The sequence below is a fragment of the Grampus griseus genome (genome assembly GCF_964374135.1).
Source record: "Grampus griseus genome assembly, chromosome: 15".
In the NCBI taxonomy this organism is placed as follows: Eukaryota; Metazoa; Chordata; class Mammalia; order Artiodactyla; family Delphinidae; genus Grampus; species Grampus griseus.
In genome coordinates this window covers 78,654,416-78,673,361 of record NC_139009.1, presented here as the reverse complement: position 1 = coordinate 78,673,361, position 18,946 = coordinate 78,654,416, and the positions used below count along the sequence as shown (strand labels likewise).

At 41.1% G+C, this 18,946-nt stretch overlaps 1 protein-coding gene across 2 annotated transcripts in view; it reads right to left on the bottom strand.

Annotated features, from left to right (window-relative positions):
- The window catches only part of BUB1 (BUB1 mitotic checkpoint serine/threonine kinase), a gene marked incomplete at its 5' end in the record, with an annotated part of 41,428 nt that overhangs the window by 18,694 nt on the left and 3,788 nt on the right, over positions 1–18,946 (bottom strand). For both annotated transcript variants that reach the window (XM_082671968.1, XM_082671969.1), the window contains 13 exons: positions 2,193–2,367; positions 3,350–3,431; positions 4,390–4,489; positions 5,229–5,339; positions 5,439–5,567; positions 6,868–6,926; positions 8,673–8,929; positions 11,611–11,762; positions 13,209–13,389; positions 13,482–13,538; positions 15,022–15,122; positions 15,837–15,880; positions 18,319–18,515. In XM_082671968.1, the coding sequence (XP_082528094.1) occupies positions 2,193–2,367; positions 3,350–3,431; positions 4,390–4,489; positions 5,229–5,339; positions 5,439–5,567; positions 6,868–6,926; positions 8,673–8,929; positions 11,611–11,762; positions 13,209–13,389; positions 13,482–13,538; positions 15,022–15,122; positions 15,837–15,880; positions 18,319–18,515 (1,645 nt within the window). The remainder of the gene's footprint in view (positions 1–2,192; positions 2,368–3,349; positions 3,432–4,389; positions 4,490–5,228; positions 5,340–5,438; positions 5,568–6,867; positions 6,927–8,672; positions 8,930–11,610; positions 11,763–13,208; positions 13,390–13,481; positions 13,539–15,021; positions 15,123–15,836; positions 15,881–18,318; positions 18,516–18,946) is intronic.

The following is an 18,946-nucleotide window of genomic DNA, read 5'->3' as shown; positions in this document are numbered from 1 at the left end:
AGGCTGCATCAGGTCTTCGTTGTGGCAGGCAGGATCTTTGCCGTGGCATATGGGCATCTCTCTAGTTGAGGCGCGCGGGCTTGGTTGCCCCACAGCACGTGGGATCTTAGTTCCCTGACCAGGGATCGAACCTGCGTCCCCTGCATTGGAAGGCGGATTCTTTACCACTGGACCACCAGGAAAGTCCCTGAAATGTATTTCTTAAATAATAAGACTTGAAAGTCTAAATTACTCCTTGATCCATGGGCTGCAGAATGGATGTTGTGTTAGCAGGCATGAAAATAATCTCATTGTACATCACCATCGGAGCTCTTGGATGACCAGGTCCATTGTCAATGAGCAGTACTATTTTGGAAGGAATCTTCTGAGCAGTATGCCTTAACAGTGGACTTAACATATTCAGTAAAGCATGTTGTAAACAGATTTGCTGCCATCTGGTTTTGCTGCTCCATTTATAGAGAATAGCCAGAATAGATGAAGCATAGCTCTTATAGGCCCTAGGACTTCTGGAATGGTAAACAGCATTGGCTTCAACTTAAAATCATCAGCTGCATTAGCCCCAACAGGAGAGTCAGCCTGTCCTTTGGAGCTTTAAAGCTAGACCTTGACTTCTCTTCTCTGGCTATGGAAGTCCTAGATGGCATCTTCTTCCAATATAAGGCTGTTTCATCTACATTGAAAACCTGCTGTTTAGTATAACCACCTTCATTAATGATCTTAGCTAGATCTTCTGGATAACTTGCTGCAGTTTCTGCATCAGCACTTGCTGCTTCACCTTGCACTTTTGATAAGGAGATGCCTTATTTCCTTAAACCTCACGAACCAACCTCTGCTACCTTCACACTTTTCTTCTGCAGCTTCCTGGCTCTGGCTTCAGGGGATGTTGTGGCTGCTTTGATCTTCTATCCAGGTCACTCAAACTTTCTCCGTATCAGCAATACGGCTGTTTTGCTCTCTTATCATTTATATGTTCACTGGAGTGGCACGTTTAATTTCCTTCAAGAACTTTTCCTTTGCATCCACATGGTGAAAGAGGCCTACCTTTTGGCCTAACTGGACTTTCGACATGCCTTCCTCACTAAGCTTAATCATTTCTAGCTTTGGGTTGGAAGTGAGAGACGTGCAACTCTTCCCTTCACTTGAACACTTAGAGGCCACTGTAGGGTTATTAACTGGCCTAAATTTCACTATTGTTGTGTCTCAGGGGAGAGGCCCGAGGAGAGTGAGGAAGACAGGGAATGACCAGCGGGTGGAGCAGTCAGGGAACACACACAACAACCATTGACTAAGTTCACCATCTGCCGTGGGTGAGGTTCGTGGCACCCCAAAACAGTCACAATAGTAACATCAAAGACCACTGACAACAGATCACCATAACAAATATAACAATAAGGAAAAGTTTGAAATATTGCGAGAATTACCAAAATGTGACTCAGACACAAAGTGAGTAAATGCTGCTGGAAAACTGGTGCCACTGGGCTGCTTGACACAGCGCTGCCACACACCGTCAATTTGTTAAAAAAAATCCAGTATCTGCGAAGTGCAATAAACAAGGTATGCCTGTATTTATTTTGCAGGATTGTATTTAATAGGTAATAATTATCTGTATTCAATAACTGTGTCATTCATTAAGCTTCAGTTCATATGTATAAAGATCTTTGATATGAGAATGTTATGTCTGGGGAAAACAAGGACCATCTGTGAGTTTTATCAGATCACTAAAAAAATTTTTAAATATGATTTTCCGAGTATAGTACTTGGCTACATCTCTAAAGTAATAAAATTTGTAGATACATATCAAGGATTAAAATTTGCTGTTTGTTACTCTTACCAAATTAGAAAATAAAATGTTCATATTTTTAACATTCAAGTCTGTCTGTAGTGGCTATTTTGTTTGTTGTAAAACATGAAATAAAGCTATAATCCCATACAAATGGGTTGGACTTTGTATCTTTGCCTTTAAATGCTTCTATAGATTTTTCTCCCGTTCTACCTAAAATCTAAGTTATCAAACTTTTAAAATGCACATAGACTTTAGAAAGACATTATGCCAAAACCAAAAACCATATACGTAATAATACAGTGAATGGATTTTAAGTTTCCTCTTTATGATTTTCATATCTTCCAGAAGAAAATTATAATCGTAAAAGAACTGAAGTTGGCAGAAGACACTAAGATAGTGTAAGGCACACCTTTATCGTCTAGAGGGTGCACTGAATCCACTGGAAGCCTGTGGAAGGGCGTAGATGCCAGCTGTGCAGCAGACGTAAAGTCTCCCGGGCTCTTGGGACTGGGAGCCAGGGTTTTGTTGCAGCGGACACCCCACACGGTCGAATCATCCAAAAACTCGTCAGTGTGAGGTACTTCCTACAACGAAAGATGAACGGAAAAAAAGTAGCAATCTTCTTGTTTCATAGATGAAATTTAACACATTAATACTTTTTAAGATTCAAAAAAATGAGGAATTTTAATTTTTTCGAAGAAATGTATGTAACCCCTGGCTAACACAGAGCCAAGGACATCGCGGGTCTGTTCTTTTCCCCAGAACTGGGACACTTCATCTTTAACACACTCCAGCGGAGTTATATCACATGCAAGAGTCACGTTTTGTTTACCGATTTTTACTTTTTTTTTTTTTTTAAAGATTTATCATTCATTTTATTATTTATTTTTGGTTGCATCAGGTCTTAGCTGCGGTGCACGGGATCTTCATTGTGGCACACAGGCTTCTCTCTAGTTGTGGCATGAGGGTTTTCTCTTCTCTAGTTGTGGCGCGCAGGCTCCAGGGCGCGTGCGCTCTGTAGTTTGCGGCACGCAGGCTGTCTAGTTGAGGCCCGCGAGCTCAGTTGCCCTACGGCATGTGGGATCTTAGTTCCCTGACCAGGGATCGAACCCGTGTCCCCTGCCTTGTAAGGCGGATTCTTTACCACTGGACCACCAGACAAGTCCCTACTTATTTTTTTTTTTTAATTTGAAAAGTCTAGATTTACAGAGGAATTACAAAGATAATACAGAGTTCCCATATAGCCTGTATTAAACTTCTTAGGTCTAGGAAAAATATATATGCCCCCAGTGGTTCCTCCTGTCTAAAGGGAAGGCTCTCAGAGGGCAAGGATCATTATCAAACTCATTTTTCAGTTTCTATATCTATCTTAATGTGTGGTGCATAATAGATTTGCAAATAATTATAGAATAGTGTTCTATAAAACTTAATTTTCCACATAATATTTTATTTTTTCAGCACAGTTTTTTAAATACACCACCTCATTTGACTGGCACAAGCATTTGGTAAAATGAAAAGAAAAGGGTTGCAGGACCCATTTCACGGATGAAGCCGAGATTTACTTACATTTGGTTTTGAAGTGAGCCTCCACATCGAGCGTTCTCCAAAGGTCCTGGCTCCCGTGGGCTTATTTTTAGGCTGTGGTAATCTAAGGAAAGATTTGAAAAATTACAAACAGCAAAATATGCTAAGGAAATAAATTCTACCACTTAAGTTAGAGTGTTAAAAACATTCTCTCCTTTTCCTATTTAGTTAATATTTATACACATATTTCTTACTTTTACAGCAAAACTGAGTGCAGGTTGAATTAGCTTGACTATGTATATAAAAGTAGATCTACAGTTACTTAAGCGAGGGTGGAAAATACAGAACTTTCTATTGCACTGAGTTTTAAGTTTTTTTTAATTATTATTTTTATTTTTTTTGAGTTTTAAGTTTTAAGGACAAAAAAATAGTTAGGGCCGTGGCCAACAGAATGGCATGGATGCCATACGTTTTATTTCTTATTCCCAGTGCTTGGTCTAGCTACAGAACATGAACCTCTTCTACACCATGATACCTTTAGTTCACACCTCTCTTTCACGGTTTAAATTATTAATGGTGAAACTTCCTCGTGCTACCCTACTCTACCCTGATGGGGCTCAGCCTTAAAACAAATGTTCTCTGCAGTGTGACCCAATATAAGCCACTTCCTTTTCTACTTTATCAATCCTGCAAATATATACAGAACACGTATGGATACCTGTACTGGTGAAATCATTTACAGCGACTACAATTTCAAATATATAGGATCCCTTGGTTCTCTGATGATTTATAACCATACGGTTTCCTTTTGTAACAAATACTTTTGTTATGGAAGGACTACTTTCTTGTAACCCCCCGGAACTCTGCAGATCTGGAAAAGAACTTCAGCAGCAATCTCCCGGCCATGTGGTCAAAAGGTTCATCTGTGGCAGAGCTGGGGCTGGGGCCCAGGCCATTTGATCGGCAGGTCCTGTTCTGTCACCAGCTCACCACCTGGACTCCTGGAGGGATCTCCGCACTGTCCCTGTCACTATGGCAACATGCATCTCCCCCAGTGTTATCTTAACCAGATATTTCTTTACCCATAATTTTCTTTGTTTCCATCTTCGAACACAGGAAAAGCAGAGGACAGAGAAGAGATAATCTTATTGACTCCCCAAGCCCCAGAAGATGTTGCATTTTCTGCAAGGGTAGAAAATTGCAGTTAATTATTAAAATAGGCCAAAAACACTATCCTTTAGGTGCAACTTCAACTACAAATAAGAAAATGGAATAAGAGCTACAGAAAACAACTGATGTCAGTTTTTGAAATACTAGGCAACGAGGTAAGTCACTCTTCAGTGACATGAAGGGACTAACCATGGTCACAAGGGTTAGCATGCGAGCCGCCGATCTCGAGTTCCTGCCACACATAAAGCAGCGTTCGCCGTTCTCCTAACACACTGCTGTGGTCACTGACACTGAATAAAGCTCTCCATGTCTTTGCTTTCCTACAATGAGGAACTAAGCTCTTAGCTCTCTATATATCTTCATCGTGATCTCTCTCTGGCTTCCAGCACAAATCCTCTGACTCTAGACAAAGGTGGGCTAGTCCTGGCTCCCAACACTCCAGCCCGAACATTCCTCTGCTGGGCAAAGCTCAAGTATCCCTCAACTACTCAGCCCTTCCTGGCCATTCCTACCCATGCAGATTTTGTCCTTCTTTAGCACAATTTATTATTTTTTAAGAAACAAACCAAGTCTAGGGCACACACTGAGTACCTTGCCAAATAACGTTGTATTTTTTTATTTCACAAACTCCATGCCCTTATGTGACAAGCTAACCAAGGCCAGGACCACTTCTTGTATAATCCTTGCTATTTCTGTGGGCAACCACCCACTATGCTATCCACTTAGTAGCTATTAAACAATCTGTTATTACTTTGAAACTGGGCTTCAAATGCATCTTCATTTTGACCTAGAGATGGCCATTCATCTTTGTCATCAGAAACATCAGGAAGTGTAGGAGCCTGAAACATATTCATGATGAAACCTTAAAAGAATAGAAAGAATAATGGTAAACATGGCTGCAAAAGAGCTTTCATTAATTTGTCGTCAGATGCTACACATTCAAACAAAAGGCCTTGCATACCTAATGCTTCTTTTGTGTGCACGGTGGGTGACGGCTGCACTTTGGATGGCGTTGCCTGAACCAGTCCCAGTGATGTGTTAGGAGTTGTGTGAAAAGAACTTGTGTTAACAACCTTCTGTGTTTCACACCCTATTAAAGAAATGGGGACAAAATGCAGCATCAGTAGAGAAATCAGAATAGTTTAGAAGGCACAATTTAAGAAACTTATTATACTTATTATACATTTTTATTATTCTTGATAATCCTCACTAAGGACTTCCATTACTATAATGCTTCCATATCTTTCATTTTTCTCTTTATAATAGTCCCACGAGGTAGGTAAGGCAAGAAGTATCCGTTTACAGAAAAGGAAATAAAAGCTCAAAGAGATTAAGTGGCTTGATCTAAGATCATATCAAATTAGCAGACTGGTCATAAATAGCCCTCTTTGCTCCACTATACCCCAGAAGTAGTTAATAGTGACATTGTGTATCTTAGGATTGGCTTTCCATCTCCCTCAGCCGGGCCCAAACCATGGCGTACACGGCCCTGCACAGCCTGAGCCTCTCGGCTCCCACCTCACCTTCCTCCTCCTCCCCTGCTCCCTGTGGCCACTGGCCGCTCTGCTGTGCTCCAAACAGTTCAGGGATATTCCTACCTGAGGGCTCTGCCCTTGCTGCTCCCTCCACCTGAACCAGGTTTCCAAGGGCTGCGTGGGACGCTTCCCCCCTCTACCCAGATATCACCTTCTTTGTGAGGGTCTTTCCCAGTTGCCCCTGAGATTTCAAGCCCTGCCCAACCCCCCCAGCCACACTTCCCCCCTCTTCGCGGGTGGGGATTTCTGTCCTTTCTGTTCGCGACTGCATCTCTCACTACCTAGAACAGTGCCTGGCTTCTACTAGTGCTCAGTCAGGTCCTGGTTAAATGTAGGTGTCACTGCTTTTTTCAAGTAGCTCTGCTCCCACTAAACTGTCATTGGAAAGGATGGCACAGTACGTGAAGGAGTGGGGGGAATGAAGACCCAATCCACGTGTCTTATTTTATTTATAAAACTTACTTTCATGCAAATACCTCTAACAAAGTAGTACCAAACGGAAGTATAACACTCCTAATTAAACTTTTAATCACCTTTCCGTCTTCACAACATGTTAAAGATGACTCTGGTTTTAGATTAAAATCTGCTGAGAAATTTAATAGGAAAGTTTTCACAAATCAAGTTTCCAAAGGATTCCAACTAAGATGTGACTGTCAAGTGAATTTCTACCTTTATTTGAAATGGTCTGGGGTTTAACTAACCCCTGCCTTCTAAGAACGGGAAAGCTGACACCCAGGTTCATTAAGGTCTGAAGCCTTCATGAACTGCAGCCACCAAACAGACCCTTGAGCGACCTGGACGAGTCTGGGCAAACAGCTTAGACAGCAATGTATTATATCAATAGTTAAACATTACCTTCTTTTATCTCTGCTCCACTCTGTGGCTTGAATTCATGAGTACTTTTATTCATACACCTGGAAGAGAAAACTCTTGAGACACAATAACTCTCAAGAAAGAACAGTAAAAAATGTCAGCAATGACGAGCCTGTTGTTAAAACACAGATGGGACTGCCTAGGTCTACAGTGTAAGTGAATAAGATGTTTTATGTTTTCTTTCATTTCCTTTCGAGGACAATAATTCTTACAGATAAAGGTCAGGTATTCACGTTTGCTTGACATAGTGATTCTGTACTTTAACACCCGATAATCATTCATACATGAGGTTCGAACGATCCCATTTATTACACAGGCTAAAGGGCTAACCCCCAGCTCCGGGCCTGCCGTCCGGCACCACTCTCCTGCGCTGTGATGTGGGGAAGCGCTGGCGCCTTCGCCACAGGGGCCACCTCTCTCGTGATGGGCAGGTAGCCACAGTGCATTGTCCTCTAGACTTCAGCAGTTATCAAGAGGGGAAAAAATGGTACGTGAGACACTTACATCACAGTTTATTTTAAGTGCAGTCGTGATAGTGGACCTCATCTGTCTATTTAACATTGCTTCCCTTAATGGACCCTGTGAGGGTATAAAGTAAAAAGTGCAAAGCACTTTTAATCTTACAAATCCCCATTAAACTGTCATAAAAACGTGAGTTTTATAGAGATACCAGAGAAAGGTGCCCTTTCTCTGTCGTGGTCAGCCATCTAGGCCACTGAGAGCGTGAGGGGGGTACTTTCAGTCCCTTGCCTAGGCTAAGGTCAGGGTCAGTCTGAAAGGCTTCTGAATGATCTGAATGTTCATTAGGTCAAAGAGTTTCATAATTTTATAAGGTTCAGCTGGACACGCTGAACTGTGTCTCCGGGGGCCTGTCATTGCTGCTGTTGTGACCATCTTATTGTTGTGTAAATTAACTACTAAGAACTAATGAAGTCACAGCCCCACACAACAGTCCTCTTTTTACATACATGGTTTGATACAGGACACAGGTCTGAATTATTGTCCTAATGTGGCTGAAAAAGCATGATCACTTTAAATCTTATTTCCAGGAGAAATCATTGGTAAAAGTTAACCTTGGACATTGAGGAGAACCAGTACTTAAGAACCATAATCTGTGCCAAGGGGTTTAGCCCAAGGGGAGGGTGTGAGTTACATTGTAGCTTTTATCTTTTCCAATAGATCAATAAAATTTTTATGTTTAAAAAAGAGAGAGCACCAAAGTGACTGAAGAGGAAAATATAAACAAGCTATGCGACAGTAATTGTAATTTCTGTAATCTAGGAAAATCCCTCAAAATTGGAGAAAAAACCTCCACAGTAGTGTATAGACATATTTTGGCATATTGTGTAGCAGATATTAATCCCAAACTGCTCCCGGTGGAAAGACAGAAGGAATATGAGAAGAATATATGTCAAGGAACTATCTGGATTGTAATGAACCCCTACATATGTTCAGTCAAAGCCAGTAAGCAAAGGCAATTTCAGTTTAACAGCTGTATATTCTTCAGTTACAAAAAGATTGTTAAGTTTCAGTGTATCGAAAACTTATAATTCAAGAGGGAAGTATGAAGTAAAACAAATACTCTAAAAGAAACAATAAGTGAGGCTGAAGAATTGGGGCTAATGTTTTGGTAACTTGTTTCTTCCACTACATGCCCATCTAAAAATTATTTTGAAAAACAAGACTCATCCATCATTTACACATTGCTCTTGACACTGCAGGTCATGTAAAGAAGCCGTCAGACACCATTCATATCACTATCATCTCTAGGGCTACCTTTGGCTTACCTGGCATCTTTGCTGGCCACCGTAAACATGGCATCTGTCACTGGCTGGGCTGCCAAAGGAACCTGGGGAGCTACACTCTGGGTGACGGCTGGGGACACCAAAGCAGCGGTGACAGCATTTGCCATAAGTGGAACAACAGATGCCTCTTTGGGTGTCTCTCCTGCATTCTTTGAGGTCTGCTGATGGACAGCTGGAAGACTCGGAGCTCTCAGTTCCTGCGGGGAGCCTGTGTGTGGCCCCATACGTGCTGGGCTGACCTTTCATGGTAAGCAAACAAACAAAAACAAAGCCATGAGGTCCAGACTGCTAATTAGGTATTACAGCTTTTCAAAGAACGGCACCTGTCTTCTTCAGTAGATTCCTTTCCTCCTGAGCCAGCTCCTCACCCCTCCAGGTATTCTGAAATGAACAGTCAGCAACAAAGGTCACTCTATGCGGTGGATGCTTCCGTAGCTTCTTAACCACACACTCAACTGGAAGCTCATACTTCTAACCACTAAAATACCAGCCCCGGGGCTTCCTTGGTGGCACAGTGGTTAAGAATCCACCTGCCAGTGCAGGGGATGCGGGTTTGAGCTGTGGTCCGGGAGGATCCCACATGCCGCGGAGCAACTAAGCCCGCGTGCCACAACTACTGAAGCCTGCACAACTAGAGCCTATGCTCTGCAACAAGAGAAGCCACTGCAATGAGAAGCCCACGAAGCCCTCGCACTGCAGCGAAGAGTAGCCCCCGCTTGCCGCAACTAGAGAAAGCACGGGCGCAGCACCAAAGACCCAGTGCAGCCAAAAATAAATAAATAAAATTTTAAAAAATCGAAAAAAAATTTTAAAAATAAAATAAAATAAAATACCAGCCCTGAGCATTCATTAGTATTTAAGAACTGGCACATTTCTCCTTACTTAATTTTGGGAAAAGACTAACAGTCAATGTTACCAAATGCTCATAATGGTGTTCCTGCTATTAAAATACCCTTAGTAACCATCTTCCCTTTAATGAGTAGGAAACACGAATATAAACTGCACTGACTGCCACAAAAGCATGGCGCACAGTGGGAAGGACACGGGCCTTTAACATGAAGTCTTTGCTTTTCTACTCACATGTACTTAGACTGTACATGTACACTCCTATGTTACCAAGTTAAAAGACAAAGAGCAGGATTTCCCTGGGGGTCCAGTAGTAAAGAATCTACCTTGCAAGCAGGGGATGTGGGTTCGATCCCTGGTCAGGGAACTAAGATCCCACATGCTGCGGGGCAACTAAGCCCGCGCCACAGCTACTGAGCTTGCACACCTCAACTAGAGCCCGCGTGCCACAAACTAGAGCCCAGGCGCCCTGGAGCTTGCGAGCCGCAACTAGAGAGGAGAAAAACCAGCACTCCACAACTAGGGAGAAGCCCATGCGCCACAAGGAAAGATCCCGCGTGCCGCGACTAAGACCCAACGCAGCCCAAAATAAATAAAATAAATAATAAATAAATCTTAAAAAAAAAGAGTTAATTTCTCACCATAGAAAAGTATTCTCACAAATTGTTAAGAAAAGCACCAAGGGCTTCCCTGGTGGCGCAGTGGTTGAGAGTCCACCTGCCGATGCAGGGGATACGGGTTCATGCCCTAGTCCGGGAAGATCCCACATGCTGCGGAGTGGCTGGGCCCGTGAGCCATGGCCACTGAGCCTGCGCGTCCGGAGCCTGTGCTCCGCAACGGGAGAGGCCACAACAGTGAGAGGCCCGCGTACCGCAAAAAAAAAAAAAAAAAAGAACACCAAATATCTAGGGCAAGAATAGTTATTTCACAGACAAATGGACAAAATATTAAAAGTTTACTCTCACTAGTCATCAAAAAAGATAATTAAAAATGACCTATAACATTTTCTCACCTACCAAATTAGTAAAGATTAAAAATAAACATAATATTCATTTCTGAAGAAATACATTAAAAAAATAATAATCAGACTTTCTCCACCAGATATCAAAACATACAACAATGCTATAGTAAACACACAATATGGAATGATCAAGAAGAAACCTATTGACTAAAACAAAGAGACAGCTATTTTAGAAATGGATCTTATACCTTAAAAATTTAGTATGTGATAAGATATTTTAAACCAATAGGGAAAGGCTGAGCTGGTAAATAAATGACTTAGGGACAAATGGAGATCCATTTGGCAAATATATCCTTATACCACTCATATACAGAAATAAGTGCATAAACAGGCTTCTGGTTAAAGACAGTGGCTTAAACACGTGCTTTATCATCCACGTCCTCCCGAAACCTCACCAAAATGACAGTAAAGGAATCCTAACACCTAAAACAGCAGCTGGAGGAGGCTGATCTCCAGAGAAGTTCAGAAATTTGAACACATCTCAGGATGGACGTGAAGGTGGAGCTGAAAACAGGAATGTGGCCACAGTAAGTCTGTAGAAAAATCAGGTCCTGAGACCCATTCTTGCAGGTGCGCGCTGGCTTCTCAACACAAACTAAAGAAATCATTATATTTGAATTTTCATTAAATAATAGTCATTTTACACCCCCCCCAAAATCAGAAAAAGGATTATATATGCTAATAATTAAGTATATAAGTATGTGCCTACACACACACACACACACACACACACACACGCACGCACGCACACACACACACACACTACACGTTCTGTCCTGTAACTTCCTTTCTCAATCTACATTTTGAAGATCTTTCCCGGTTGGTGCTGAGAAGCCCAGCGTTATTCTGATTCTTGGCTCTTTAAGTGTGACCTCTTCGTCACTGGAAGTGTGTTGGATTGCCTTTTCCCCCATTGTTGGGGGGAAAATAATTCAGAAAGCCAGTAACTAAATTAACATCAGAATTAACTCTAAAAATAGAGCACACAGAGGACAAATAGAAACAGAAATCCCTGTACTGGGCATGGGAAGCATCGGCAAGGAGCACACACACCTCAGACCTCCCCTGGGAAGAGGGCAGGTTCTCATGCGATGTCTCCACCACTTGGTGCAACTTCTTATGAAGCTCATCCATTTTCTGTTTTAATAGTTGTTCTTCAAAAGCGTTTGCTTCTTTCCTTTTCATATAATGCCTGTCTTCATTAACTTTAGGAAAGAGAAAATATGGTTTGCATGTGAAATTTAAATTCAGGTCATCAGAGGAATCCATGCAAAATCAGTAAAAGGTTATTTTTAAGACGGCAAAGTTTTTACTAGTCTTTTCCATGTGTATTAGATTATGAGAACTGAAATATGTATTACTTTTCAGTTATAGTTTTTACCTTCCCGTAGCACAGTTATTTTTAAGTTCAGGGCATGTAAGTTATAAAAATTTACAAGATGAGAAACAAAAATATTTGGTAATAGCACAGTATGATACTAAGCACCGCTTGTAGAACAATCATGACTGTGCAAATCATTTGAAAATGGAACTGTTTTTAAAAGATTTAAACCTCTAGGTGCTTTCTAAGAAGGAATAAGAGTAAAGTGCACCGAATGGTCAGTGTCTCAAGTACACTGCTCTTGGTCCCATTTCCAGTAACTGGTTAACATAACCACATCACGTACAAATCTAACCGTCCAGCTCAGACTTTAGCATCTGTGCAAGGCACAAAAGAGTCCTCCACGAGCGTCAACTGACTGTCCTCTCAGTTGTCAACCAAAAGAGAAATAATGAATGAACAAAAAGTGGCCTACAGAGTGGGCACAGCACAAATACTCAGATGGTGTAAAAGCCCTGAGTAGGACAGAGGTTCATTTTCCTCTGAGGTCCACATTGTTACAGCAAAGCCAGGTGCCAACACTGGTGTTAACATTCAGCTTTCCCTGGGGAACAAAGCTTGACCCACTGTACAGCACAGCCATGAATAACATGGCACCTTCATCAGAGGACTCCTGAATGTCTTATTTACAGTAGTTGCAGATCTTGAAAAATCTCAACTCCAGTTCCTAACCTAATCCTTTCACAGCCCAAATAACAGACCCAGAGGTTTAGAATAGCTAGATAAAGAAGTTCAAATCCGTACAGATATTATTTGAAAGGTTAAAAATATCTACTTCGGGGCTTCCCTGGTGGCGCAGTGGTTGAGAGTCCGCCTGCCGATGCAGGGGACGCGGGTTCGTGCCCCGGTCTGGGAGGATCCCACACGCCGCGGAGTGGCTGGGCCCGTGAGCCATGGCCACTGAGCCTGCGCGTCTGGAGCCTGTGCTCCGCAATGGGATAGGCCACAACGGTGAGAGGCCTGCATACCGCAAAAAAAAAAAAAAAAATCTACTTCACTAAAAGCTAAGGCAACACTGGTGTGGATATCTATCTCCTTTATTGCTGTTTCAACCCCGAGTTTTGCTGTCAAAAGACACCAATTTAGCCTTTGGACAAATGTGGTTGCTACACTAGTATTAAAGATTTTTAGGCTCCTGATAGAATGAGCTAGAGACATTTTTCTGGCAGATTCTTTCAGTATAGTCAATTATCTGCTAAAATGTAATTACTCAGAGATGAGAATTATATTAAGTGACCTAAGATAGCTCAGACTGTAAGACTGCAAGTACCCCATTGTTCATGCTTTCTCCGTTGATTGTATTTCTGGGCTCTCAGCTCTTCAAAGGAAAACTCTGACTCTCCACGAATAAGCTTCTCCTTGCAATACATGACAACCTGCTGCACATCGGCTTTGGCTGCCACAGGTGGGTGTGCAGAATATCCTGATTTAGAAATCATGATCACCCTTTGTTCCCTAAAATGGGGAAAATACATTATTTACAACAGTGTACTGAAGCAGCTCTTGAAGGAAACTAAGTAATAGATGAATGCACTGATTGTACTTGCATATTCGACTCTTTATCACAAGCTGAAGATGTTACTCCAGAAAGTTCTGAACCCTAGAAAGACAGAAAAGAAACACAAGCACTCACTTATCTGGAAAGAATCTATCATCCAAATTACTTCACAAAACAATATGAAAACACTTGAGGGGGGGTCTCTGAATCATCGAGTAGATTTGTATATGTTCTTTCAAGTTACAATTAATATCTGAAGCCTAGGTTTGCATTATTACTTTTATGATAACTTTTGCAACTAGAGTCCGATAAGAAAGCGATTTTAAAATATCTGCTTGGTAGTCGAGAAGGGCACTTACTTCCCTTTGATACATAGTCCAGGAGCTGAGCCACATCACCTATGCGTAATGAGTTTAACATTCCAAATAGCTACATTAAAAAAAATCATTAAAATTTTCTTCTGGTACTATTCTATGTTGAGGAGTCTCTAATGCTAGCATTCATTCACTAGACAAGTATTTACTGAACATCTCATACGTGTCATGTCCTGGGCTAGGTTCTGGGAAGTGACTGTAAACAAGACCCAACTCTGCTGCCTAGAAACTTACAGTCGGGACAACAGGAAGCAATGAGACTGGCAAACATGAGTAGGATGTAAGTTGGGATCATCTGAGTATCTGTCGAAGTTGGAAGTTCATATTCTACATCAGGATGTGCTACATTAATAAAACCTGCACATGTGTACTACGAACAGAGGCATTTCCATGGGATTTAGCTTAAAGGAGGTCCTTAGCAAACTTTGAAAGAGCAACAGTACTACGAAGAGGAAAGATGCTGGGAAGCAAGAAAAGAGCGTTTTCACATGCTAATAAGCCATCAGGGCAGAAGAGCCACCTCGCCCCACTGCAATGGCAGGGAAAGGTGAAGTTATTTATTGGTTGGTGGCAGAAATGGACAGACATCATCTGATGGCTTCTGTTGTTTCACTGAAATAGTATTTTTGCCAGTTCCTGAGGAAGGGGTTGGAGGTAGTCAGGTCCCAAGTTTGAGGAGAGTAAAAAGAAGTGTAAAATCATCATAATTTGGCATTAGAGAGTAGAATGGGAAACATAAGTGATATGTAAAACATAAAAAGTGAACTGGGAAATTGGAAGCATAATTGCCGGGGAGTAGTAAAGCCCTGGCTGAGGTTATAGTTCGAAGCCAGGAGTGTTTTAGGTGGGCTCAGGTGCCTCCACGTGGGTGTGACCCACGGTAGGGAATCCTGGGCCTGTGCAAGGGAGCCCCGCAGAACAAAGGAGGAGAGGCTGCTGGGAGGAGGCGAAGACAGGAGGTCGTGGAGCAGGGTTCCCTAGGTCAGACAATGCAGGAAGTTATGATCAGTGAGTTATTTTAAATTTAATATTTGAGGTGAGCCGTGGTGGATGATGACAGGCCCGGAAAGGTGCCACAGGCACAGGTGGCTGACATGGAGGTTAGAGTCTTGGGAGACAAGGTCAAAGAAATGAGATGCCCAAGGAAGGCAGCTGGATGACCGTTCCATACCCTTCCCAGTTCCCACACGAACTACAATCATTATTATTACCTGATTCTTAGAAATGCAGGCTGAGTTATTTCCTGGATTGGATTTTAATGTTACCAGTTGGTTTAAAATCTGAGCATTATTCAGAGGTTCTGAGGTTCTTGCTATGAGGGGAAAAAGATGAAATAAAAAGAAATAAGGGTAAAACCATATTAAATAAAATTATTACAAATACATTCCCTTGATCTTTCAATAAGTAGCATTAAAAAATAAACTCATTTACACTGTCTCAGAAAATGCAACTAAAATACTTTATAAATAAGAGAAATATGGTAGAGATAGCTTTCTAATCAATTCAAAATGCCCAAGAAAGTCCCTGAAAGACATGTAAACTCTAGTTATTTTAAACAATAGGATAGTCAATGCTTAATGCTAGAATGTAATCTATTATTTCTAAAAAAAAAAAAAAAAAAAAAAACTACATTTCTTTAAAAGTTGCATTAAACACATTTGATTCAATTCAGAACAGATTCACTTCAGAGTAGGTATTGTCCTCTATGTGGGGCAATTTTTATTTTTATTTTTAAAAAATCCTAAAAATACAATGAAATCACCAAGCTTGTGTGTGTATGTGTGTGTGTGTGTGTGTGTGTGTGTGTGTGTGTGTGTTGGAGGGGGGTTTCTTTTAAAGTGCTATGACAGAGCCCCTGCTCTGCTATTTATCAGGCATTATTATTATCATAGCACCGCCCCTGTTATCTAAGATAATACAATCAAGAAATAGTGGATGGATTTGTTTTTTAAGGAAAACAAAAAAAAAGCAGTGAAAATCAGACTAAATTACCAAGGTCTTGGACATTTTAGAAAGCATTATTTACCTTGAGTTGGCAAATGGGTTTCGGTGAGGCGTGTCTGAAACAACCTAAAAGACAGCAATAAAGGCATCAGTATAGATTATAATTTACAGTTCAATATATATTATATTAAAGTGAAAACTAGGGACTTCCCTGGTGGTACAGTGGTTGAGAATCTGCCTACCAATGCAGGGGACATGGGTTCGAGCCCTGGTCCGGGAAGATCCCACATGCCATGGAGCAACTAAGCCCGTGTGCCACAACTACTGAGCCCACATGCCACAGCTACTGAAGCTCGTGCACCTAGAGCCTGTGTTCCACAACAAGAGAAGCCACCGCAACGAAGAGTAGCCCCTGCTTGCCGCAACTAGAGAAAGCCTGCGCACAGCAATGAAGACCCAAAGCAGCCAAAAATAAATAAATAATTAATTAAAAAAAAAAGTGAAAACTAAACATGATAGACAGCTTACTATAAGCTAGTAAAGACTGAGGTTAAGAGAGAATGTAAAGCTGAATTTTAGAGTTGCTTCAAAATTAAAAAAAAAAAAATTCTGGGATTGTCTTCATACCCAATACACTTAATATTAGAAAAATTCCTCTTTTTGCCTCGTTTATATTAGTATTTCTTAAATTCATATAACAAACATACCCTCCTTCTGAGGGTATCAAGTATGTACATGTTACAACATGGGGCGTTTGAACTCTCTATTTTAGGCATTCTCTACATCTGGAACATATGAAAAGTATAATGGTTTGAAGAAAGATGTTAAAGTACAAAACTATTTTAAAAAGCAGATATATTACTGTTCATGCTGTGAGGACTTCTTAAACATGTCATTTCATGCATCTTTGCATGTTAATCAACCTATCAAGTAATATGCAACCTCCAAGCTCGACATTTTTGGGTGATATGAGGAGGGGTGCATAGTATGAAGAGACTGAGAGATGTACAACCAAATGCAGACAAATGCCCATGTTGTTTGACTCAATTCAAACAAACCAATGGTTTAAAAAAAAGGCAAAAAACAAAAACATTTTACATAATGAAGAATAGCTGAAAATTAGATGATATTAAGGAATTACTATTCATTTTGTTAGGTATGAAAATGATGTAAGGTTCTGTAAGAAATCACCTTTTTGAGATGTTTATGGAAGTGTTTAGGGTAAAATATTTTGCTGTTTTGGATCTGCTTTAAATCCTTCAGCACAGGGACTTCCCTGGTGGCGCAGTGGTTAGCAGGTGATGCAGGTTCGAGCCCTGGTCCGGGAAGATTCCACATGCCACGGAGCAACTAAGCCCATGCGCCACAACTACTGAGCCTGCACTCTAGAGCCTGAGTGCCTAGAGCCTGTGTTCCGCAACAAGAGAAGCCACCGCAATGAGAAGCCTGCACATGGCAACAAATAGAAAGCCGGCGTGCAGCAACAAAGACCCAACACAGCCAAAAGTATATAAATAAATTAATTAATTAAAAAAAAATCCTTCAGCACAGCGTGATCAAATATTAATAATAATTAAAAGCAAGTGATAAGTAAATGCAGGTTCATTATATTAACTTTTCTTTTTTTAACGCATACTTGAAAATTCTCATAATAAAGTTTAAAAAGAGCATGCGCACTGGAGCAAAGTTGAAAACAATGAGTGTATTAAGAGCCAGCAAGGGGTGCAGAGAGACAACCTATCTCTATGCTGCTAGACAGAGAGCAGAAACCTATACCACCTTTTGAGAAGGGAATTTGGTTACATGTACCACAAGCCTGAACACTCTTCATACACCCTTTGACTCCACAGTTTCAATTCTGAGAATCTATCAGAAGGAACTACATAATAATAGGAAATACATTAGGAAATACTTTTATGATGAAGAAAAAAGACCTTGACACAGGGCTGCATATGTACATAAAAAACGCCTGCAATCCTATTACAAGCGGAGAAAAAAATGCGAATTAAAATTGATGGGTTTCTTCTGCTTCTTTAGTTTTCTGTATTAGGGTATATATAAATAACACCCTAAATGAGGTGTATTTAATCACTGAAAAAGTCAAAAATTGTGAAAAACAAAGTTATTCATTAAAATATTCATTATGTTGTTATTTATAAAAACCAAAATGTTGGAAACAACTTTAATGTTCCATTGGAGAACAATTAAATTATGACATAGCTCTGCGACAGACTTCACAACCACTTTATAAGTAGTATAAAAGTGCATAATTTCTTAAGAGCAGTATAAAGCTCAGTACACACAATCAGACATACAGTACGGTCTACCGTAAAAATACACAGACACTAAGGCACACACATAGGCATCGGAAAAGATATTGGAAGGAAGTGCACAAAAATGTTAACAGTAATATTTCTGGGCAGCTTTTCTACTATTCTATACATCCACATTTTCCCCAATGAGAAGGATTTCCCTGTACAAACAGATAACAATAAAAATCTTTTAAGAGCAAACATTGCATTTCAAGGTAGGAGACACTGCGTGGAGTTTTATTTTCAAACTACCTGAACTGTTGCTGCAGCAGCTCTCTAGGTTCGGCCTCGTTCTGAATTCCTCTCCGAAAAACGGCACTGGCGTGCTGCCGCTCCCCCTGGCCTTCCAGATGCCCAGCCCAGGCTACGTACAGAGGAGCTGACAGGGTCCCAATCCCATGGTTGTACAGAAACTCAAAAAACTGAGCAAGGTCACTGTTGTACTCAGCCTGCAGAAATCCAAAGCAGACAGACATGAGAACGAAGGCACTGCCAGTCTCAGTGTGGCCGAGGCCAGCCAGCCCTCAGCGTTCGTCTTCCTGGAGGCTTCAGGATGTACTGTGCAGGGGAAGGCCTGTGTGGTCCTCTGATGGCAAGCCTCAAAGTTAAGCTCGTTCCTTTCCTTGACATTCAATGTCCCCAGACAACCCACATTATTTCCCAAGACAGCAGGTTCTGTAACGTAGTATATAAAGTTATACTTGCTCAAGCTCCACAGGCTTCCTCTAATCCTCATATTTGGAAACTTAGAGAACAAATCCCTGTTTACTTTATCTATTCCATTCATGATTTTATTACTAGAAATCACGCTCCCAAGCCTTTATTTCAAGATTGAAGAGACCCAGCCTAACCTGAGGCGGCCTTCTCCTTTTAGTACTAA